This window comes from Phaenicophaeus curvirostris, chromosome 2 (genome assembly GCF_032191515.1).
Source record: "Phaenicophaeus curvirostris isolate KB17595 chromosome 2, BPBGC_Pcur_1.0, whole genome shotgun sequence".
NCBI lineage: Eukaryota > Metazoa > Chordata > Aves > Cuculiformes > Cuculidae > Phaenicophaeus > Phaenicophaeus curvirostris.
In genome coordinates this window covers 87,702,455-87,726,946 of record NC_091393.1, presented here as the reverse complement: position 1 = coordinate 87,726,946, position 24,492 = coordinate 87,702,455, and the positions used below count along the sequence as shown (strand labels likewise).

General features: G+C 36.0%; 1 protein-coding gene across 1 annotated transcript in view; it reads right to left on the bottom strand.

The window, feature by feature from the left end:
* LOC138718342 (usherin-like) overlaps nucleotides 1–24,492 on the bottom strand; it is a 220,836-nt gene that overhangs the window by 129,320 nt on the left and 67,024 nt on the right. The window contains exons 10-12 of the mRNA XM_069852767.1: nucleotides 9,882–10,032; nucleotides 9,570–9,712; nucleotides 1,057–1,685 (exon numbers count right to left, since the gene is read on the bottom strand). Coding sequence (XP_069708868.1) covers nucleotides 1,057–1,685; nucleotides 9,570–9,712; nucleotides 9,882–10,032 — 923 coding nt within the window. The remainder of the gene's footprint in view (nucleotides 1–1,056; nucleotides 1,686–9,569; nucleotides 9,713–9,881; nucleotides 10,033–24,492) is intronic.

Sequence of the window (24,492 nt, the reverse complement as noted above, 5' to 3'; positions counted from 1 at the left end):
ACAATTACTAGCGGTTGATCATTATTAATTCTTTCAGTAACCATTGCAATCATAGTGAACTCATTTTCTATTAACATTGCGGTAACATGCAATTCCTTAGACATTAAAACATAATTTGAAAAGCTCAGGATTTTTGGAAATGGTGAATAATTTTCTTCATAACATAAAATTATGTGTGAACAAAGCAAAAAAAAAAATCAGCATTGGTTTACTGCTTAAATTCATACTTTCAAACTATTTAGACTGCATTGGTAACGCTACTCTGTTTACCTTTTCAAAATACAATGTATACCAAAAATAATAAATCTAACAGATGAACTTCAATCTTATGCAAATGTCCTTTGTTTTGTGCTCTAGTAAGCAAGCTACTGTACCAATACTTTTGGCATTAGTACAAGACTGAATCCATGGAAGCATGTGTGTATTTACACAAAAGAGGCTTCTAAGCTACAAAAATCCCTCTTGTTTGGTTACACTAATTTCCCTTGAATGAAGTTTGTATGCAAGCCAAAACAATGGTAGTTATTCTGTCCTCTAGAGTTCATTCCCAACAGAACAATGTGAATAATTGAAAACTTCCTAGGTAGTCCTGTAAGACTCTTCTTTCGTAAATCAAGAGAATCACAATGCAATTTTTTCCTTCATTAGCTATTAAGAAACACCTAATAATTATATACAAGATTTAACTACATAAAAAAATCTTTTTACTTCTTAGCATTTCAATGAAGTCTTGAAATTTTGGAGAAGGTAGTAGATAATTTTCTGATCTGATTAGGGAGTTAAAAGTAAGCATTCGAGTTTAATATTCAAAATACCTCAGGTGTCTAAGGAAGAAGATGAACTGGAGTATAATGCCAGAGAGTGGCGTAATGGAAAAAAAAAAAAAAAGAAAAAGAAAAGAATCCAATGCTTTCCAGCCAAAGGACAGGCACTAATTATCCAACTGCCCCTGCAGTGACAAAATCTGTTGGCTCAGCCAGTAGATGTCTCTCTTAAATACACGGTTGCTAAACAGTGTACACATTAAAGCTGTGAGGCAATGAAAATTACTTCTACCTTAACTGAGTGTGGTCCCAACACTTCTGCATCAGGTGGTTGAACACCAGCAGGTCTTGATGGTCTAGTGGTAACTTCTGACCACGCACTGCTGTTCGTGCCTCCATGGAGAGTGCTCATCAGAATTCTGTACTCAAATTTCTGCCAAGGGCTCAGAGCAGTACTCTGGTCAATGTAGCTCATGGACTGATTGAGAGGGAGAGTCACCACAGTTGATATTTGTTCTGTTCCTTTCACCCTCCTTTCTATTGTAAGGTTTTCCACCAAACCATTTGGGTGAGCAGGTGGTTGCCAGGATATGACCACAGAAGTTGGAGTATCAGAGTAGAGCTCTGGAGGAGGAATATCCACAGGTGCATCTGGAAGAGTCTGTATTGCTGGGGTCTTGGGTGAAAGAGAGCATCCTTTCGAAGTGCATGCTTCTATCTGAAATACATAGACTGTATAAGGATGCAAGTCTTGTACAGTGCAATTAGATCTTGTTCCTAGCACTGTAGCCTGCAGTTCGCCATTTTGGTAAATATTATAATGAGTTATAATGCCATTTCGCTTTAAAGGATGCTGCCAGGTGATGCTTGCTGTCCTTGTTGTAACATTCAATAGAAGGGGTGGATCTAATGGTCCAGGTTCTGAAACACAAAAAAAAAATTAAAAAAGAAAGGAAAATTATTAACAGTCTGTGATTTGTAAAAATCAGCATTAGCAAGTACCCGTCAAATGAGTCTCAAAATGCAAAAAGAAGTTCAAATCTGCCAAACATTTTATTTCTGCAGAAACTGTAGGCCCAGCTATTCAAGGGGTGAACATGGCCCTCTCCTTAAAGGCCAGCTGTTCCGTAAGCACATCTTCCTCCTCTCAACCTTCTTTCCTCCTTTTCTACATTGTTTTTCTTTTTGGGTCTCAAAAGCGACTTATCAATGCCGTTAGCATGTGAAGAAAGTGTGTGCCTAAGAATGAACACCAAACTGCAGTTCTAGCTTTTGCTGATATTTTTCTAGAGCCCTAGGTATTAATTGCAACCAAAGCCACAGACATAACAAAGCTTCATATTTTACACCTCAATAAGCCTAAGTAATGCATCTCATTATATATTCAATAGTTTACTTAATTCTGTTTATAATTCTAATCCATTTTTTGCAATTTATCTACTCTCTGTTAATATTATAGGTGATTTTTTACTGCAACTGTGACAGAAGTTGCCGATTTAGCTCTTTCACCTACTGATAAATAAACAATGCACAGATCTGACCTTTAGGTTAACAGGTTTTATGCTTGCTCCACTCAGCACTCTAACTGATTCAATTATCATAAAGGTTCAGGAGCTTCCATGAATACTGAAAAAGACCGACCATATGCCTGCATAGGTGTTGTGGAACAGCAAATACTCTGCAGCCCTCCAGAGAAATTCCTTAATTGTAAATAATTTCACCATGCAACACAATCAAGTCACCTTGAATGCAAAACCCTCAGCCTGTGGAGGCAAAGTGTTATTTAAGCTTTACTGGGCTGCGTTAAATTCTGCAATTTGAAGGGCTGTTAAGTTTTTCAATTGAAATTTCATTTAAAATGCAGGTGCTTTTTATTATATTGAGGCTTTACTGCTCTCTAGGTACAAGCAAGAACATGGTGCAATAACACAAATCTGGCTCAATCACTGATCAGTAACAGCTGTAATTCCAGAACATTTAGCATTCTTATAAACCACGTCCTGAAATCTATAAATTGCTACAGCAGATCAAGAAAATGCTATATTCTACCCCCCTCAGTTCTGCCCATAGCAATTTTGACATTTATGAGATTTTTTGTGAACATTACATTTTACTGAAATCTTAAAAAAAGATATACTTGGGTTTAGTAATTGTTTAAAATAGCTTTTGGTCTGGGGATTTTAGGAGGTAAGTTTCAAATGTTAAGGGTTGAAAATTTAAAATTCATTAGTGATTGTGGGTGTGTTAAGACTCCAGGACACATGACATAGCATATGCTGAATTCCACAGTAGTTAACACCATAATCATTTAATTCCTAGTGAAGCAGTACATTGTCCAAACCACAAGGAACAGTATCTCTGTAGGAAGAATAATTTACTTCACTAGAAGTTAAATAATTTCTGATAATTTTTAAGTGAAAAGAGAAAGACAGGGGAAAGCAAATAAATCCAACACAATGAGTGGCTCCTTCCCTAGTTTAGAGTAACAGATGAAGCAGTCAGAAGTCTAGATTCTTTCCTTACATACAGAGACGTAAATCAGGACTATTTCACTGATCTCTGTGGAAACAGTGATGTAAAATTGGGATAGTAAGCTTTTATTTTCCATTTTTTTTTCCTTTTCTTTTAAATTTGAAAAAGTAACAGTGTTTTCTCTTTCATTATATGATGCATCACAAAGCAACTCCATAAAACTCATCCGTACCACAAATCCTGTTCTACTCACAGTGATAATAAGGATGGAGTTCTATATTTAATGGCTGTGCACTCTAGGATTAATTTAGATCTCTGAATTTACAAGTATAAAAGATGATCTGTTGTAAAGAGCAATCCAATTCTATTTGCATGTTCTCTTGGGCAAAATCAATTAGGTCATAAACTGGAACAAAATTTGGTCCATTATTTAGACTTCACTGAAAGATAGCGAGGTGGATGTGTAAACCTGAAGTAGATGTATATTCTTGCAAGTGAAAATTTAGTTGGGGTAGGGGGGAAGAGGAAAATTTGCTTTGGAATAGAATATCTTGAAAATAAATTGCTGAAAATCCTAGTTTAATGGGGAGGGTGGGGGTGTGAAAGATATAATATTAAACACTGAGCAAGAAACTAGCATTTTATTTAATTATACCTCAGAAATAAGCTATCATGCTGTGAACCTCTACAGCAGGAAAAAAAAGCAGAAAAAAACCAAAAAAAAATCCCTACAGCAATCAAGCAGTTTGTAGAGAGGGAACAGATAAGCCTTTTTATTCCTACTGAACAAGTTATGGGCATTACTGGTGAAACATTCATGGTAATTAGTTGAAACTGTGCTTCAACTCCTCCCCACCCCCCAAATTTAGACAATCCTTAAGGACAGTTGTAATGTACGGGAGTAGCTGTCAAATTTAAACTTTGGGTCCCCCTAGTCCCTCCCCTCAAAAAAGCGTAGTTTGGTAGCTAGCATACCTACCCACACATTCCCTACTGCCCTTTTAAAAGAGAGACTTTTAAGACTCTCTGAGTTCAAACAAGACATTTGAGAGATGCTTAATTGGCCCCACTGGATGGGAAAGCATTAAAACCTGGTCCCCAACACTCATTCGGTATAGCTTCTTTTTAAATGGCAAGGAGAATCATCTAATTCTATATACAAATCAACTAGCACAATACTGCTTGCTTGAAAGGGTCACCACAATTATGTAAAACATGAGTATTAACTATAATTGGGATAGTTTGCTAATACAATAAAAAGCTCTGAACATGAGAAAAGTTATGCTCACAGCAGTAGCTATCACTTTCTAAAGTAAGAATTCATGGATGAAATGACATGAAAAAGATGGTTATAAAATTTTAATGGAATGATAAAAGGCAAAAGTCAGCCTCTCAGCTGAATTCTTAAAATCCCTATATATCACAATCAGCTCCTTAACTGTAAAATCAATGTGGAGTATAACATGTTGTCAATGTGGTTGTCACTGGAGGGAAGACTGCAAAGTATGACAGCTACACGGCTCAGCCTGACAATGATGAAAATAAAATCATAAAGCTTTTTACATGGATGTAATTGTTTATAGAAGTAACTACTGAACATGAGAACAGTGGGCATCTTTTCCTTAAGATTCTTAGTTCATATTTCAAACCATTTCATTACAGTATTAATACTAGAAGGTAGTTTCATTTTGGCAAATGAAATTATCTTTTATGGCAGGCTATTTTGCTCATCTGCTTCAAAAGTTCAAACTCTACTTAAAACGAAGGCACCAAATTGCCATTAATCTTTCTTTAATTCCCTGGCTAGAACCATGCATTTGTTTACTTATTGTACAGACTGGGGGAACGAGGAACTGTAATCTCATGAACATATCTCAAGGGAATTCTATACTTTCATTAATATACTGAGACATGTACCTGGACTACTGCCCTTTAAATCTAATGAGGAATACCCAATTTTCTGGGAAACTCTCCCACTAACTAGAAGAGAAATTCTGCGTGCCTTTTTTTTCCTTGAATCATTTACTCTTTTCAGGTACACTGACAATGAAATTATATGTGTTAACAAAATCTGGTGTCTATTACATACTACTACCTGTATCCAGAAGAAAATCCACATTGTATGGGTCTGGACATAAGGATGTACAGGAATCTTTTATCACATCACACCCTTCAAAAGCCCTTAGGCTGTTCATGCAATGACAAGCAGTTCATATGAACTCCAAATAAAAGCCATCTTCAAAGTATTGAAACAATTTGCCCACTAATACCTTAAATGCACATTTGTTCCAGGACCTAAGCCTCAGTGGTTAAGAAACTTCTAATTCCTGATTTAAAGGCATGCACAGGCAGTTGGTACTGTTTATCATATGATTATCATATTGTATTTGCCACAATGCTACTTCAGCTTAATTTGTTTTTCTGTTTTTCTGTCCTTTGGCTATTCACCCTGTCATGTATTTCACATGACTCTTCTCTTTATCATGTCACCAGGTTTTGTCTTCTCTGGCTTCAGTTTCTTTTTATCTTTCTTGAGCACAGGTGATCACATTCACATCAACTAACTATGGATTAGCTTATATACCTAAATTACATGGAAGTAACTTACATAGCTAAAGTAGGAGACTTGTCTTCTCAGCCAATGGACACAACCAACAGAGAAAGCAAATGTTTCTAAAAGCTGGGAACTACGTTGCCTACCCTCTTGTCCTGCGTTGCCTCGCTCTATTGTCCACATAAGGAAGCTTTAAGAGAATAGGCCTCTTCATCCTGGAACCAAAGCTTTATGGTATGCATGCCAGGGGAGCACACCACAGTTTTCTAGCACTTGCTTGTTTTTTTAAGAAATAGCTCGGCTGATACATTACAAAAGCATGTGACTACGATGTACTTTTGACATTACTTATTGTGAATAAACATTGGACTTGCAAATAACTTCTTCATACATAAAGGACATGGACTTGCAGTCACTTATGTAAGAACTGAAGAAAAAAAAATTTGACTGCCTGATAGGCAACTTGCAAAACAATCTCTCTTAACTAGTGCAAGCCAGGCACGTATAAGAGGGTTTCAGTAAGAGCTCTCCATACTGGATTTGTACATTGACCCATGGGACTGAAATGTAGCCAATGTAGAGTATATGCCGGTGACTGAGATGCCCTGCTGTACACAGGTCATTGGACTGCAGCCACTTTCTAGGGTGTTCAAAAGAAAAGAAAGGAACAGGCTTTTCTCTAAAGTAGCAGTTTTCATAGCTTAAAACATGTCTAAATCAAGATGGATTTTCTCAAGCACTTGAAAAAGCACCTTTCTCATTTGGGAACTATCCTTCTGATCAAAGATTACACCGTGTGCATTGCTACCAGCCAATATAATTTTGCAAATCATAAAGCTGCACCATAAGAATTCAGCAGCTGCCATTTGGCTAGTTTCAGGTAGCTATACCCAATTCCTTTATAGCTTCATTCTCAGGTATCTCAAAGATTTGCCTTAACAAAATGGAAAACTTAAATGATATCTTCTTTTTTATATCTGGAAGATTTTGTTTTATTTCTGAATAGAATGTATGGAATTCTGCTACATACTGACATCTCAGTTCAGTGGTGATTACATTGATTGCAAGAGAGTTATCTTAAATTTACATTCAAGTTACTGAAAGCAAGATTTAATCCAGAAACTTCATCAACTGTTTCTATTTGTCTCGCAGAAAATAGTCTGAAGCAATACTGGCCAAGAGCACTGGAACAAACATCTTTTATTAGCACATGTTTAGCAGGTATTAAAATATTCGTAGGATATGTACATTATTGTTATCGGACATGGGCAGGTTAGACTTTAAAGAATGCATGGAATCGGTTACTTGTGCCACCCTCACATGGAAGCATTTGAAAATTATTTACAGCATTTTTTCTTGCATTAAAAAATACCCTAAACCTACCAGTCTGAATATTAAGACACTTGATCGTCAGATGCAACAGATTTCTATAACAGCAGTTTCCAATTTTTGCTTAACCATTACTAATATTCTACTAGTTTAATAAATTTTTATCAAAAATAAAATATAACATGCAGATATAGTGTGAAATTATCAGCTGGTGTTAGTAGATCTCTATTGACTTTAAAAGTGCACATGTTGATGGAAATCTATTGCTATCAGATGTCTGTGCACTCAAACACACACACATATATTTTATTCCTACAGATACTTTGTGCTTTGGTGAAACAAAAAAGACATATATTCACAACATAAAATTCAATAAGAACATGTGTACACACATATATTTCAACAGAGTAATGGGTATGGGAAATTTCTACTGTCATTTGTACTTTAAGAAGTTAAAATCTACTGGTTAGCAGGGCCAAGAATTAAGTGTATTTCTGCAACAAGCTGTCAGTATAGGCAGTTTCATAAGAAACATATTGAAACCTTGACAGAAATACTGCTTATACCCAATGACAATCATTCAGTCTTATGCAATTGAATTGAATATCCTCTCACAAATGGCAGACTTCCACAATGACACCAACACTAGAGTTCTTCGTTACCACTGAAAGTTGGTAGGTTTTTTTGCAAATCACAAGTGTTGTTGGATACTGGGGACACATCAGCATGGATTCTATAGCAGTATCAATGCAAACAGAGAGGATATTTTAAGGAAAATAATTTTCCCTTTGGAGATGTGATTTATAAATGAACTACAGAAGTTTGGTTTTAGCTAAGGAACAAGATCAAGCATCATAGCTTCATAGAGGCAAGTTGTTCGTTAAAGTCAAAATGTTTTAATTACATAAACACTGGTAAAGGCATTATATTTTTGTTTTCATGTTCTTAAGTCTACTTTGGCAACATCTATGTTCCATACTAACTTAAGGCATATTTGCAGATAAGTTTCCCAGAGAGTAGCATTTCATGCTAGTGCACAAAGACCATCGAAGTTCTATGCAGCAGATAACTTCTACATACATATTCAATAAGACTATTAAGGAATGGATGTCCAGTGTAGGCCTTCTGTCCCCATCTCTAGTTCCTAGTAAAACAATTTTAAAATTCTACACCTACTATGTTGCACAAAAAAGAATTTTTACGTATACTAACAAGTAATGTCTTTTACATGCATTTCTTCTATCTAAAATGAAACAACACTGCATGAATTATCTGACCAGAGCTAAAAAATCATTGCAATTTGAATGAAATGGTCATAGAAGTCTGGTTGCACTTAGACAATGAATGTAGACAAGTTTAATAATATTGTATGCACTTTTGGTAACAAAAAAAATTACAACAAAGGAATTGAATCTCAACGAAGTTCCTCATACGTAGATCACACATTGGCGGTATGTAAAGATCAAGTTCAGAACTTACTTTTATTAGGTAATTATCTAATGTGTTCATAGAAACATTTATACCTTTGGAACTTAAATGGGTTTATCAGATAAATTTACGTTGTGAATTATTTGCTTAGCTTCAAGGAAAATTGTTTTACAATTCTGGGAACACAATTCTGGATGTTTTCTTGAGTTATACAAAAATCCATATAGAGAAGGGACTAAAATGAAGCTGAGTCACCATCACTAAATATTTACTATCACAGCTGCATATGAACATTAGGTTAAATTTATGGTCTGAAAGTCAGATCTCCTATCAGTGTAAATTAGAATAAGACCACAAGGTACATTGGCGTGAAGGCAGAGAAATCCTACCCTGCCAACTATAAGGGTTGTAACCTATATGCTGATTCCTGTTTCTTAAACCAAGGGGCTGTTGAACAAATTATATAGCGTGAGTCTGGAGAATATAGAACTACTAATGGCAAAAGCGATGGAACTAGCAATGACAAACAATTTCAAACCAGCAGATCACCACTTTGAATTAACAAAGACCACTGGGAATGAAAAGTTCTGTTCAGCTGTGGTACAGCTTAGGTATTCTCAACAAAGAGATAAGACAACTGTCATATACTATTAACTTCAACTTATTTTCTCTGATATAACTAAAATGAGAATCAAGACCCTGAATGTAAAGGAATACCGTGTACAAAGCTGTACTTACTGATGCACCTAACCATGTATGAACACATATGCAGGGAGATATATGAAGAAATAAGATACTACTTCACAAAACATATATTTAAATATTCCTTTTTTATGAAAATCTAAGACAACAGATACTTGATCCCTTAGGATTTGTTGCTGCACGTTAATATCCAGGAAAGAAACAAATTATTGCTATTTAATTGCCAAACCTAGGTAACCAAAAGGAATGATGCACAACGGCAGCTAAGATGTTATTTATATTTTCTGCTAAAGGCAGTTAAATAAGATCAGACTGCTTACTGTCCTCTGCTGTAGTCATTGAAGTCCAGTTGCTATAAGCGTTGCCATAACCATTGGAGGCAATCACTCTCATCTCATACTCGGTGTATGGCTCAAGAGCTCCAACCCTGTGTTGTAAGGAAGCAGTAGGGCTGGAAAACAAACTGCAAAGGAAAGCAGCAACAGTGTCATCATTAAACATACCAGCACCTAAAGAAAGACTAAAATATTACATGTCTTGTAACAAAACAAGCCACCCTAAAGGTGAGCCATATTCAAGGTAACATGACTTTTGTTCAGCAGTTGATGGTAGACTTGCTGTAGTTTGCGTACTCTAAAATGTCACCAGCAGAATGCCTCCGCCGCATCTGGAGTCGGTAGCTGGGAGCGCCTGGGGCGTTGTTGCGAACTGGTGTAGACCAGACAACCTGAAGACTGGTCGGAGTGGCAGATGAAAGCCTTGGAGGCATCACGCCATCTGGAGCTGTCGAAAAACATGGATGAATTAGAGCAGAGAAAACCATGGAGAACATATGCCGGGCAGAAACAAAATGCTCTATATACTGGAAAAAAATGTTGCTCAGGATCAACAGCAATGTTAACATGGTCCATTTAGTTTAACATTTTCACTACTGAACAATGCCATTTCTTTATTTTCTTCTTCTCAATACAGTTACATGAATATCACTTTGCTAAAAGGAAGCCTCCAAACACCAGAAGTAATTCAGAAGCAACATATTCTCTACCACCTGTTCAAATGTTATCTACTACTCCTTGTGCCCAGCTCTGCCACCCTGAGAAGTTAAACAAATGCTCACAGAAATGTTACCCAGCAAAATTGTTTAGACTTTTTATCATTCAGACAATTTTCACCCGTGTAAATGAATACTAATTTTAGAAGAAAACACCAGAAATTTTGAGGGAAAAATGTCTTTAGGAAGAAATCAAAATAGATTTACTGAAGTTGCAGTCTCTAGCCCACTGTTTTGTTAAAATTAATTTTTATGAAGTCCAGGAGCTGCAGATCAAAATCTGCCAGTAATGATACCACCAGTGACCTTTAACTGCTGCAAATCTCACTGCAGTAAAAAGAACTATGCTAATTTGCACCCATGAGTTCACGGCTTTGTTTTTCCTTTAAGAAGAAAACAATCTGCTTAAGAAACTTTCTGTATATAAATACATCCAGAACTTTTATATATAATGAATGTCTGCAGTCGTAGCTCTGTAGCTCTTCTCTGAAGAGTTAAAACACTGGAAAGTTATTGCTTTTGTCATTTAAACTCTTGTATAATAGTTTTGCTTTTCAAGGTCCAGTAGTTACTGTTTGCTTCTTTCTTTGTTTTTTTCCTACAGAATTTTTTTGTTACTGTTACTTTCTTTCTTCTCTCTATTGGAAAAACAGTCTCTCAGATCTGTAACTTAAGGTCTAGTTGTAAGTCTCAGGGCACAAGTTGTAAGTTGTAAGATAAGCAAATAGCATTTTACAGTAAGTTTTATGATTTTCATTTACCACTTGGACATGAGGCGGTTACTAAGAGAAAAGTAACAGACTTCGTGATACACTGTCTGATTCATACTCTCCCTGAAACAGAAGGAAGGCAGACTTTGGCTCAGAACAAAAAGTAATCAGTCATATACAGTAGTTTTTATTTATACTGACATATACGGACATGTGTGAACTAGCACCTGGCTGATTTATTCTGATTATACATACTTATGACTTGGAACTTAAAAATTCTTCAGCTCCAGCTCCAAATTGTTTTATGAAGAAAGGCATAAGACGTGGTTTGTTCCAGTCTAGAGACTTGCCCCTTTTCCCTTAAGTTCAAGGTCTGCTGTTTTTTATAAGAAATTTTTACTAAAAGCTGGCTGATGGGGATACCTGAGTTATTATCAGGTATTTTACTTCTGAGAATTGGCCCCTAGCCCTGCAACACTCCCGGGTTTTTTTTTCAGGACAAAATGAAGTGGAAAAGGATCTCTAGCTTCCTTCACTCACTTCCCCTCCTCTCCGTTACCACAAAAAAGACAACATTAAGTTTTTGGACTTGAGACAGGTGGGCTGCCTTTGGATGCTCCCTTCTACTGCCGTTATCTAGACTCAGGCAACAAGGCTTTACTAAATCCCAAGTAAATTTGAAATCTTCCTATTTACAAATCCAGGAGAAGTCTGAGACAGAGTTAATTCATGGTCTCCAAATCCCTTGCCAACACCTTCAAGGCCGATCAAGAGCTGGTGACTACCTCAACTCAAAAGGAAGAAGATGGCTGATTTACATAGAACAACCGCCAAAACCCTCCAGCTGAGCCTTCAAAATCAAACGTCTGCACAGCAAATGTCTCTGTATGTGAATTAAATTTCACGCTTAGAGTAAAAGGGTAAATGTATATTTACCTCACTTAATATTGCTCCGTTTAGCAGCAACATAGCTAATGTTGGAGTTAAGTTGTGCAATAAGGAGGTTCTAGTCTTATGGATGTAAAGTACAGTACTTGCAAATAATCACTAGCTATTTTGGCATTCCTTTATGCAGTGATTCCTGAAGTTGTCAGCAGGCAAATTCATAATAAAGCATGAGAAAGATGAAAAGATGGCACTAATAACATAAAAACTTTTATCAGAGGGTTTTAAAGTGTTTTCAGGAGCTGATACTAAAGGTAAGACAATATTCCTTCAAAGTAGGGTACTATGTAATTTATAACTGGACTATCTCTAGGTTAAAAAGCACCAGTTGTTTAAGTGCACACAGAAATTCTATATATCAAAAAAAACTACATCTAAAAATGAATGTAATTAGCTGAGCTGTAATTTGGCCAGGAAGTCAAAGTTCACATCATTATTGAGCAGACATGCAAGCAACTCACTGAGGAGGCAAAAGTGTTAAATTCTTTTCCAGTTCTGTCAGGACATATCACTTCACCTCTGTCTTTAATTTCTCAATCTGTTAAATGGAGATAATAATACTTATCCTTCTTTGTAAAGCTCTCGGAGATCTACAAAGTAAAAGCTCTGATTAAGCTTTATGTATGTATAGTGGTGCTATTATAGCGATACAGGAATGTTCATCAAAAAACAAAGATGTAGCTGTCTAAATGTCAATAACAATTCACAGTGTGGATGTTATTTTAATGGCGTAGGTAATCTCAGCTAAATGTCCAAATCTCTTCTACCAACAAAAGCACAGCATAGGCAAGAGTAGTAAATTTAGACAAGTCTCTTCTGTGAAAGTCGACTGATGTGTAGAACAAGCCTAGCAGACTACTTTCAAACCAACATATTAGAATACAGAGCAAACGTTTTGAATCTGAAAGACTTCATGTAGCTCGCAGCAAATGTCCTCAGCTATGCACTTCCAAAGGAGCAGGCCAGGGTGGCAGGAGGATACAACAAAGAAATTGTCAAATCTCTGCTGAGTCATAATGAGAAAGGTGCTTTATTAAACTAATCACACTTTGATCATTAAAACTACAGAGCACTTCCCCCCAGTAACAGTAATTCTAACTGCACACAAAACACCCTTTGACTATTTGAAACACTCTTCATCACCAAGGTCTTCAGTGTAACATTTCCCTCAGCTTAACCCTTTTTATCCGATCCATATTCCCAAGAGACTCCTTACTACCCAAGTAACAACTGGCAACCAGCAGTAATTCTACTGGAAATTTCTCAACAGAAGAGCCATGTATCTATCTGCTTGATATATTGTCTTTAAGATGCAATGTTGCTCAAAAAGCTCCCCTCAAGCTTTAATATGACCCTCAGGGGGCAACCACTCCACTCGCAACCTACTGAATCAACACCTAGCCCAGTAAATCCTCACTTAGCAGGACAGAAAGTCACACTTTGTATATGAAAAGACTACAAAGGCAGAATAAAATATTTAATCAGATGTCAATTTTAATCAAATAATTAATAAACAGCCCTGTGAAAGAACAGAAACAGAAGACTGTTTCAAGCTGACAATTATATGTTTTCTTCCAGGTATTCAGTGCATGCAGATGAGTCAAGAATCCCTGCTTGGCCACAAATGTGCTATGCAGTCTTTGAAAAGTGTTTCAACTTCTTGCCTTAATTTCCTTATCTTAAACAACATATGCAGTAGTAATGAACTTTGTAAATATTTATTTTAAGAACAGCAAGCACTGTGTTAAATGATTGTGCTTAAATGTTTACTCCATGCTGAAAGCCGTTTTTTCTGAAAGGAATTCATTATATTTATCATAAGGATATATCTGAAAATTAAATTTTCTGAAAGTAGAAGACCAAGAAGGATTATTAAAAGTGAACTTTCATTAGGACAATAGACTATTATTTAGTTATAAAAATGCCTGCACTATTAATCTTTATTAAGAGGAAGACAAGCCAGGAGGGCTTGACTAGATATCTATCAAATTGGTTTAAACCCACACCAAATTTGAAATGAAGTGAAACCACTTTTAAAAGCGATCAGATACACTGGCCCTGCTGTATCACAATACCTGTAGATAGGCTGTTAGAACAGTTTGGAGCTATGTAAATTTAACTCTAAAATTCGACACATCTGCATGTGTAAAATATTTGCATGTTATTTAAGTATTTTTCATACAAATGTATGTAAATGATAACTGTGGGTATTTAGAGAGAATGAAAACAGGCTTTCCATAGTCTGTGCCATAACAGCAAGGAAAAGTTTCAGTCAGACTACCTTTAGATGAATGTCTCGCTCAGTCATGCCTACTCTCACTCTTTTCCAGGTTCAGTTCACAAACCCCATTTCTTTATCTCATTGAAGTGGTTGTTAAGATACTCCTGATTCATTTTCTGTTTTAGGCACCCATACTGAGATCACTTCGTTACAACACATTTGCAGCAATATGTTCTGCATGTTGACATTTGTTTCTCCTGATTTTCCCAGGTATGCCTGTTATCTGGTTGTTTGCTCAGTCCAAATAATTCTAGTCCCTGTATTCTTCATAATTCTCAACATGGCCATGTGTTTTTGTTTCATTTAACCGAAAGGCAGGCCATGATGCTGGGCCATATGTCATCACTAGAAGCGCATGCTACTTATAAACCCTTATCTATTGGCAAAGAGAAGATTGCTTTTTTTATTTCTTATCTTCACAGATTCATTGATGTTTACTCTGGTTTGGTTCTTAACCCTCTTTTCCCAGTTATCTTTCCTACTGTGTGTATAGCAAATACATACAGTTCTTGATTTTTCATTTAATATAGGTTCAACCATGTTGTTTTCTGCCTACACAATGTCTAAAGAATGAACAGAATACTTCTGGGTTTTCTTTATAATGTTGTAATTTCACTTATATATGGTTTTAGTTACAGATATATCTCTATCACGTAATACATAGACCAGGGACAACACACCCCTTATTCAACACTCATCCACACACTTTGGAACATCAATGTGAAAGGTCCATGTTGGCCTTATTGCTTGCTCCTCTCTAGAACATGGGGCTTGGGAGAAAAGGAAGCTGTGCAACGGAAAAAGCAAGCAGAGACACATAAAGGAGTAGCTTAAAGCCTCTGTAAACTTCTCAATAAACCTGAACTTGTTCATACCTCACATTCATGAAATTTTCTTTTCAGAAGTATGATGTAAACAGGGTACAGACATGTCTTGTTCTCTATTTATGATCTATCCTGTTTTATACATCTGATCTCTGCTATAATAGTAATTACATTCGAAAAGGAGTGTCTTTGTAAATCTTTTCAATTTTAGCATTGCTCTTTAGTGTTACCTGTACTTGTAAGGCACAATATGACTTGCAAAAATGAAAATAAGGTTGAAAAATCTAAAATTTATCTTCATCTGGAATGAATGTTCAAGCTCTAACTGCATTTTTTCCTTTACTGGCACTATTTGGTATTTCAAGGTACAGAGTACAATTTTAGTAGGGTCCTGCAAATGAAATAAGGCTTTATTCCATTCCCTGCAGACTGGAAGTTTCAGACAATTGTCTTTTGAAATCCCAAAGCAGTCTATTCCTCATTAATACAGCTCTAGCAAAAAACAGTTTCAGACCTCCTTTTAATGAACTTTTCTTCATGCACAACTCAACATCTGCAATCCAGATACGGGTCACAAGTAAAAATATGTGTAAGAGATTCCCCTTTTCTAAGTGTTCTATTTTACTGAGGTCAACACTATAAAAATGTCTTATGGATTTGTCACCTTTACCTTTATACAACAAGTAATCTGCCTCACGCTAGATAGAAGTTTATCCTTGTTACTCAGCAAGAACTTTGCTAAACTCTAAAAGCTACACAAGAATGCCAATAAGCAATTAGCTGAATGACTAATGATTTTAATACCTGTAATAAAGACATTGGATGGAATTTATAACTGCCCAGTAAAACTGATTACTCATCAGACTGTTTAAAAGGATGCCTAGCCAATAACTGTCATATCACAAAATTATTTTTTTAAAAAATACCATGAGGAAAAAACATATGGATTGGTATTACAAAATCAGGCAGAAACCAAAATTATATGAACAGCTTTCATGGGTTAATTGTGAGTTTAGCGAAAGAAAATCAGATACGCCTCTTTTTACTTAGGGGAACAGTTGTGACAAGAGCAGAAGGAACAAGAAGGTGAAAATTTATTTGACATGATCTTCAAAACCTTGCAGCTTCCCTTACAATTGATATCTGTAGGCAGAGAGCTATGACCAGAGGAAGGTATTCTACCTTCCACAGTGATGGAAACGTTTCTGGCAAGACCCTCATAGACAAGGAGACATTTGGCTAAATGGAAGATTCTTTCTCAATGTCGATCATACAATTTCAAAGAGCTGCAGGCTGGCTTTTAAGATTTTACTTCATGTTTGAAACTAAACAGTACTTTGATAGCTCTGGAAACAGGGGATTCCTGAATGCAACAAAAGAAACCCCCAAATTATATCACTGATGGTGGGGAAAAGACCAGGGAAGAAAGTTTAAACCTATGTAGCCTAAAGAATAATAACAAAGCAATCGGATAGACAAATAGGATACAGAAGCTTTGTAAATACAAAGAGAATCTGTGTCCTTAGAAACTGGACATACAGTAATGAGATTAAACTGCTGTAAGAAAGATTTCAAATCTCCATCAGACTAAACAAATGTTTTACCAGAAATGAGACAGCTTAAGGTTTTGAGGAAAGGAGATGCAGGATATGATTTCCTGATGAAGTCATTTGTAGTGTAACAATTCAATGAAGGGGACACTGATATCATAAATATGAAGAAGGAACGAAGGAGAAGGAATAGCAGAAGGAAAAGGAAAAGGAAGAGGAAATGGAAAAGGAAAAGGAAGAGGAAACAGAAAAGACACAGTGGTGGTGATGTTACAAGAAACATATGCTTCAGTCTGAAGCATAAGTTGTTGAAAATTAATTTCTAATTTTGTTTTATTCCATAAGTGGAAGCAAATATATAGCAGGACATTCAAAACCAGAAAGCAGCACTCTACTTGAACCAACAGATATGGCTTCTGTGAATGATTGTTGCTGCAACTCCACTCAATGTGGCAAAGCAAACTACTAGAAGATAGCAACTTAAGCGAATGTTTAAGAGAGTGAGATAGAAAAGATGTGAATGTTCTTGTTAAATAAGAAGTCTTATGGTTCAAATGCTAGCATTATGGGCACTCCTGCATCATCAATGTGCCAGCAGACCGTTACTCACAGAACAGTCTACCCTCCTCGCAGAAAACTGAAGCGTTACCAGTCGATGTGCATTTTGATTCTGTCAGTTTATATATGCCCAAATGTACAGACTGAAGAACAATGCTGGTTTGCAAATAACTTAGGTCTGCAATAAGATTATCTGTAGTTATTTTGAATCCATAAATTTCCCTGCAGTACATAGAGGATGGTGTGAAATACTACCATTTCTGACAGAACCCAAGCTTCAGAATTTCCATATGTAGAAAATAGATATGACAAGATGACAGATTAGCTGATGTTAGGGAGTCACTAGGCACAGTGGGTGGTGCAGTCTTGCCATATATTGAATGTCCTACAGGTATGTGAGAGATCCAGGTCACTGGACTACCTTTTGGCCATGAAACAACTGAAGCCTTAAGAGACATTTCCCTCTCAAATTCTTTCCTTATTTGCAGAAAGAGGAGGAAAAGAGGTTTCCTCAGATTTTCTGCTTCTAGTAGTCCAGGAAACACAGAGCTTGATTTGGCTTGCAGCTCCTAATTAACTTCTTTATGCCAGATGCAGTAATCACAAAACTCCTTGTCTCATCATCAATATTTCCTTACAGGGAAAATGGGAGGCAGGAATTGAGAAAAAAGAAAGTGATTTTTCCCACCTACAATTCCTGTCCCCATCCCTCTCTCATTTCCTCCACAGACAGTGTGAGCAGAAAGTCTAAGTCTCTGGCTTGCCTGGAGGGGGCCAGCTCTCTGTCACAGCTCTGCCAAACCACCTTCAATCTGCCACCTCTTCTCTTTCCCTTTCTGTAACAGAAAAATGAGTATTTACACTGCCACACTTCCAGTGGCATCTACATATTATTTTAAAATGAATACTATATTGTAGTATGATTTATAAATAGAACATTTAGAAAATCAGTACTGTTGAATAATAAAAGTGAAATCTTAGTTGTAAATGAAGAAAAGCAATCACTTTACTTATAACTAAAAATACCCATTGTCTATACCAATAAATAAATCATTTCTCACAGCAGACTTACATATTCAAGGATCAGATAACTTCATCATCACTGGAAATCGCAAGCCTGAAAAGACCAAGGCACTGCCTTCCTGGGTGTGAGTACACCGGAATATCTCAGCTGAGAATGTACTGTTGTTGATACATTTCATTACAGCTTTGGTTTTAGTTCTAGCATCGTGATGGTACTGATATAAAATACTAAAGCTACAAACATAGTTGGTCTCATTGTGTTTCAGATTTTGTTATAATAATATTCCAAATATTATTATAATATTCCAAATGATCACTGTTCACACACCACTGCTTTCCACAAAGAGCCTGCAGAGTTTCCAAAAGCTTTTGTATATTCTAACTTACTTAATCTTCTGAAATATATCTTTATGAAGTCTATGTATATGACATATGACAAAAGCAACTAGTGCTCCAATATTTTGTTCAAACATCAAAAAGTGTGATAGAAGTGCACTAGGGAATATGTTGACAAAGAAAACATGGAATTTTATCTTCTCATTTCCCGTTTTCTCTAAGGTGTAGGTGCTTATCACAACAATATCAAAGTGTCTTCTATGTCAATGCACTGAAATAAATATATTCCCACCGAAAGCTGTGAAGGAAATTCAGAAACTAGGAATTTAAAAAATCTCATAAACATTACAAACTCTAACTTTACAGACTAGGGGGCTTCTCTGCCTACAAGAAGAGTTCTTCACCTAAAGACAGTACAAGTCATGCCCTTAAAAGATGAGGATATAATTCTTCAAAACTTTAACTCTTACGGTTCAGTCAAGTGTCTTCTAAAATTTTGGCCCCTGGAAGCCTTTTCCAGTAGCAACCATACTCTCAGAAATGGAAGTTAAAAAGATACGTAATTTACTACTTCGCTCCAATCTTCAAGCTATTAAACAACATAATATCTTTTCCTATTCACGTGAGTTGGACAAGGGTGAAAACAAAAATATCAAAGCAGCAATACATACGCTAACTAGAAAACCTGATTTTTGTGTTATCTTAACCTGCTCCGCAATTTACTATAAGGCATTCAAAACCTTTGAAGTAATCTATACTTTCTAGCTCTCTTCTGTAAAGTACAGCATATATCAGGTTCAGACAAAATACCAGAAAAAACTGTATATTTTATTAAGAGCCTCTCTTTCCCTCCCTCTCTCTCTTTTTAACAAAAGTCTAATTTAGTTGTTGTTCCCTTAGGTACAAAGTACACAGTTCATAATTCATTTGATATAAAATGTCAGTTTAGATTTTTGCACTTCTTTGATAAATGAGAAAAAACACGTACATTTCAATTTCTTTCTATGAGGTTTTACTAGCAGAAGCCCCCCTCCCACTTTGCTGCTCAAAGACCTTTGTGTTAAATTAAACATCAAGATTCAGAAACTGTAGGGAATGATATTTCCAAGACATACAGTACAAATATATGAGACTGGGAAAAAAGGTAATGATTTTTCCTACCAGTAGAGTGATCTCTCCCAAAGAGCGTCTTTGATCCTTGAATTAGTTCTCAGTTATAATTTAAAATATCAAAACTGTCAGCAGCTTTCCTTACATTTAGACATAAAGTGATATAGTCAGCTCCACAAAGAGCAAAATACAACATTCAGGAGCTTGCTCTCCTCCCAACATGTGCTTGTGACTCTGAAGTACATCAATATTAATGGGGACAAACTATGTACATCAAAGGAGATGGCAGAGAACTAATTCAATTGTATCTGTCATTATTAACAGTGTGGAGTGCTTTTTCCCGTATAACCAAATCCTGCTACTGATCAACATGCAAAACTCTCAGGGCAGTAATCTGCACAACGGAAAACAACAGAATAAAAAATTTAGTTCTGGAAATAAAACTATCATAATTAGGAACATAGCAACAAAACACTGTATGTTATTCTCTTATGTAACATATGAGGCCGAGGCTGACAAATCTGAACTATCACATTTACAGAGTAAACAAGAATTCTTATCACTTCTCAAAATTGCCAACTGCAACGCTATGGCTGTCACTTCACATTACAGTCTAGTTCAACAGCTGCAGTATCAATAAATTAAGCTGTATTAGAAAAAAAAGTAATAGGATCACATTCTGATGCTCATACTGAGCATCAGCACAGATGAAAAACATATTTCAAGATTGTCAAGTGCCCAGAACTCAGGACCTGCTCCCCTTGCCCCTTTTGCTGCTGACATGCACACTGCCTCACTGTGACCAGAAAAGTGGTTTTGGCCCTGCGTAACAAAAGTAACTGCTTTGTCTTCCCCAGTAAATAAGACTTTGTTTTGTGCTTGCTTGTTTGTTTTCCGCAGTAGTAGAGTTTCAACAGGACAGGTGGACAGTATTCTGCCTTCCTTGCTAAGGACCTACAGATTAGTACATGACCCGGCAACTGGGAGATGGGAACATTAGTCCCTTTAGGATGAATAATCCAGACGTTATTTTTCTGGCCAGCGCTCTAACAGAGATAAGCTATGACAGAACATGAAATGTGACACCTCAGTTCCACCTAACTGTTGCAAAAATCCTAACTGTTTTTATGGAATAGCCCCCCACTAAAAATAGCATTTCAACTGACAGAAATATGATCCAGGTGTTATCGACTGACGCAAAATATTTAATATTTAAGGTGAATAAAAAGCAATCCAGACAAGCCTACTCACACATGGAAATAATCTGTCCAAAATATAGTTGACTTATCTGATGAATACGGTAAAAGGATTACAACATTTTATACCCAACCCATCCACATAGGAATGTTAGTACAGCATTAGTAAGTAGCTACTCAGCAGTTAATGTCCTATTTTAGATACTTTTAACAAATAAACCATTTATATGAATTAGCTCTTGGCTTAATTTCCTCAGATAATGTGAAAGAAGTAATAAATTCACTGGAATTGGTAGAAGTGTGTCAATATACAACAATGAATTATCTGTTCTCAAGTATTTTTACTGAAAAGACCTTGGCTACTGTCTTGTTCAAAATTGGGTAGCCTAATTGATTGAAAGCCTTAGTAACACCATCACGTTTTACTCAACCCTACGCTGGATGGACCATGTTTTACCTTATACGCCACAAGACATGTCACAGCATTTACTCCAAAGTGTGCACACAATGCACCATATATTGACATAAAGGAAATACCTTGGCAATAATTAGTCTCTACAATATAGATTTTCTTGTAATCTTTTGACAAAAAGTAAAGAGGCAAGGAAAACTTCCTCTCCTTTGTTCATTTTTAAAACATAGACTGAAAAGGCTAAATTCTCATCACAGAAAATTTACAGCTGCTTAATTCAGATTACAACCATCAGGAACATCCTCTTGAATTTTTTTGGACAGCGCTATCAATTTCTTACAAATAGCCCTCTCAAATAGACTTCTTAGTATGTAAGAGCACTCATAACTTCAATCGAAGGAAAAACAGAGAAAATGGAAGTATTCTCTCTTTATATAATGCCATCTCCTCACTCATGCAACTTCTTTTCTTTTTCTACTTGTTCTGTTAGAACTGTTTAGATAATCTAAAATCAGTCAACCTGAATTCACATATTTTCTATGTACACAGTGGCTGCGTTCAACTATGGTGACACTTTTCATGGAGAAGCAATCCCCCAGTCTAAGCTGATGGACAAGAAAAGAGTATTACAAACTTTCTAACATGTATATTATACTTCTCAGCACAGGGGTGAACATAAAAATCTCTTTTACCTTCCCTTGCTAACTAATGCCTGTCTTTCTATCTGTCTGTAAAACTGGAATCATTCTCAGTCTCTTCAGAAGCCTACTGGAAAGCTGAATTAGTAAATATTTGTAAATATCATAGAAGTACATAAGTCAGTATACAAACAGTAAGAATTAATATAATTCAATACTGGATGCATCCAACCATAACATGAAATACATGAATTCTCTTTCTCTCTTATTTCACTAAACTGGAATTAATCTAAAACCATAGTATTTCTTTGTCAGAATAATAAATAAGACCTGCATAAAGATCCAAAGGAAAAAAGACAACAATCCAGCATGAACATGCATGTACTAATATATCATATACATATTTCCTTGTGTGCATGCGCACGCAGACACAAAATTAAATGTTCAGAAAGAAAAAACACTTTCAGTGAGAAAAATCTTTCAAATGTCAGGAATCACTAAGGGCTGTAGACTCTTGCAGCGTTTGTTTTAAGAAAGAGGCTAGCGTATAACAACACTGATTTATACAGGAGAGGCACAAGAGGAAAAATGGTGAGTCTAGTGATTAATTCTCATCCAACTCCCCTTTTCTCTCCCTCTTTGTCTTTAAAAAGGAAGCTTATTTCTCCTTAGTTACACAGTCAACTAGCCTAAAGACACTGTTTAGATGTTACATAACGAGGAGCACTATATCATGAAAAAGTAGCTAAAAGGCAAATTTAAAAAACCACCAGAACCAATAATTATAATAACTATATGGTGAAAAAATATTTTAATTCTGCGAAGTGTTTTAAGAATTCAGACACATTTTTTTAAATTCAATTTCACATTTATTTCCAAACTACACAAAACCCCTCCCAAATTGGAGTTAATAGGAATTCTTTCTAACCTTAAAGGAAACTGGCAAAAAAGGCAAAAACCCTTCTGTTGCCATGATGTTTAACATCATCATCTCTGGTTTTGTCCCCAGCTAAAGAGAGGAAAAGAACAGTGATTTGATCCCTTCTACATTTCACCCTCAGCAGGATCTTAGGACCCTAAATTCCACACAACCCCCAAGCCTTTTCTTATTTTTTTAATTCTCTCTTTTTTTTTTTTAAATATGGAAATGTGACAAATATGTGACAGAGTGACAGAACTTTGCTGGAGGCTTACAGAGTTTGTTGCAAACAGAAAAACTTCAATGCTTCCTCAACTGTGCAAAGTAGCACAAAAAAAACCCTTGCCACTTTACTCAACATTTTATGATCAGTAGGCTACCTTCCACAATCTAGAAGTGCAGAAAATACAGAATTAAATGACAAAAAACTCAGACCAAAAAATAAACAAAACCCAAAACATCAAAAAACAACCCACAGACAAAAAAAAAACCAAAAACAAACAAACAAACAAAAAAGCCTTTGCAGACAGTTAATGAAAATGCAATTTTTTTCTGAAAATAGAGGGGCACGAGTTTTCAAAAAAAAAAAAGAAAAAAAAAGAATGTGAGCTTTTTAGATAAGCACTGCAAATCAAAGCAGCAATGTAACATAAAAAATTGATCCAATTCCTAACACTTGCATATATCTGCAAAAGGGCTGAAAAGACAAACTTCATGGTGTGATCTTTCAAATGTCTTCTGTATGTTTTCACTAGGAAACTCAATGTCATTTTCTTGTAAAATTCCTTCAACAGAAGAACTTAATTTATCACATAAAGAATGCTGAATTAATTAGATTAGAGAACAGTCTAGTTCAGATTTACACAAAACAAACAAACAAAAAACCCAGTCATGATTAAGCTTAAGATTACATAAAAATTCCGTACTTTATCTAAGTTGTGTCCTTTTTTTACGTACAATTGAAATTTGTAGGTAATCATTTTAAATAAAGATCTACTGCTAAATGCCACAGCAACCAATTTTCCCCACTTTTATATATTCTTCCATTTTTCAGAAGTACAACTAAGCTGTAGTTTTCCAGCATGAATTATGCTCTACTGCAGATTTCTTTAAAGAGATCTTAAGTACCACCTGGACCTCATGCTAAGGCTCAGGTTTTTGAAAGACTTGGATTGAAACCTCTACAATGAGGTTAATTGCCTGCTTATAGATGATCAATTGACTATTTCAAGCTGTTGCACAGTTTTCCCTCTCTCATCTGGCACTTCCCAAGCAACCAAAACCATCCATGTTCCATGAGGCAACTAAAATCACAGTTCTCATCTCCTTGTCCTGGCTGTTTCATGAAGCTCCAGAAGACAGAAAGCAACGTAAGTGTTGACAAATGACAAATACAGCTCAGATGTGCCATGTTTGGAACATGGAAACAGCATAGCTGTAACTATGGAAGATCTCCCTAGCTCCAAAAGAACAGTTTGCAGGTGCAAACAAAAGGAGACAACCAGAAGAAAAAAAGACATAGTTGTAATGTCATTGCCTTCTGGCACTCTCCAGTTTTATGAGTAAGGATTTGCACTAAGGTTCAATTTAGAGCAACCTTCAGGTGGTCCTTTATGATGTGTGGAGTTACGCTGTGCCCCAACTGGCTGCAATTTAGGAAAGTGAGCAGCAAAGTGAGCACCTCTGTGCT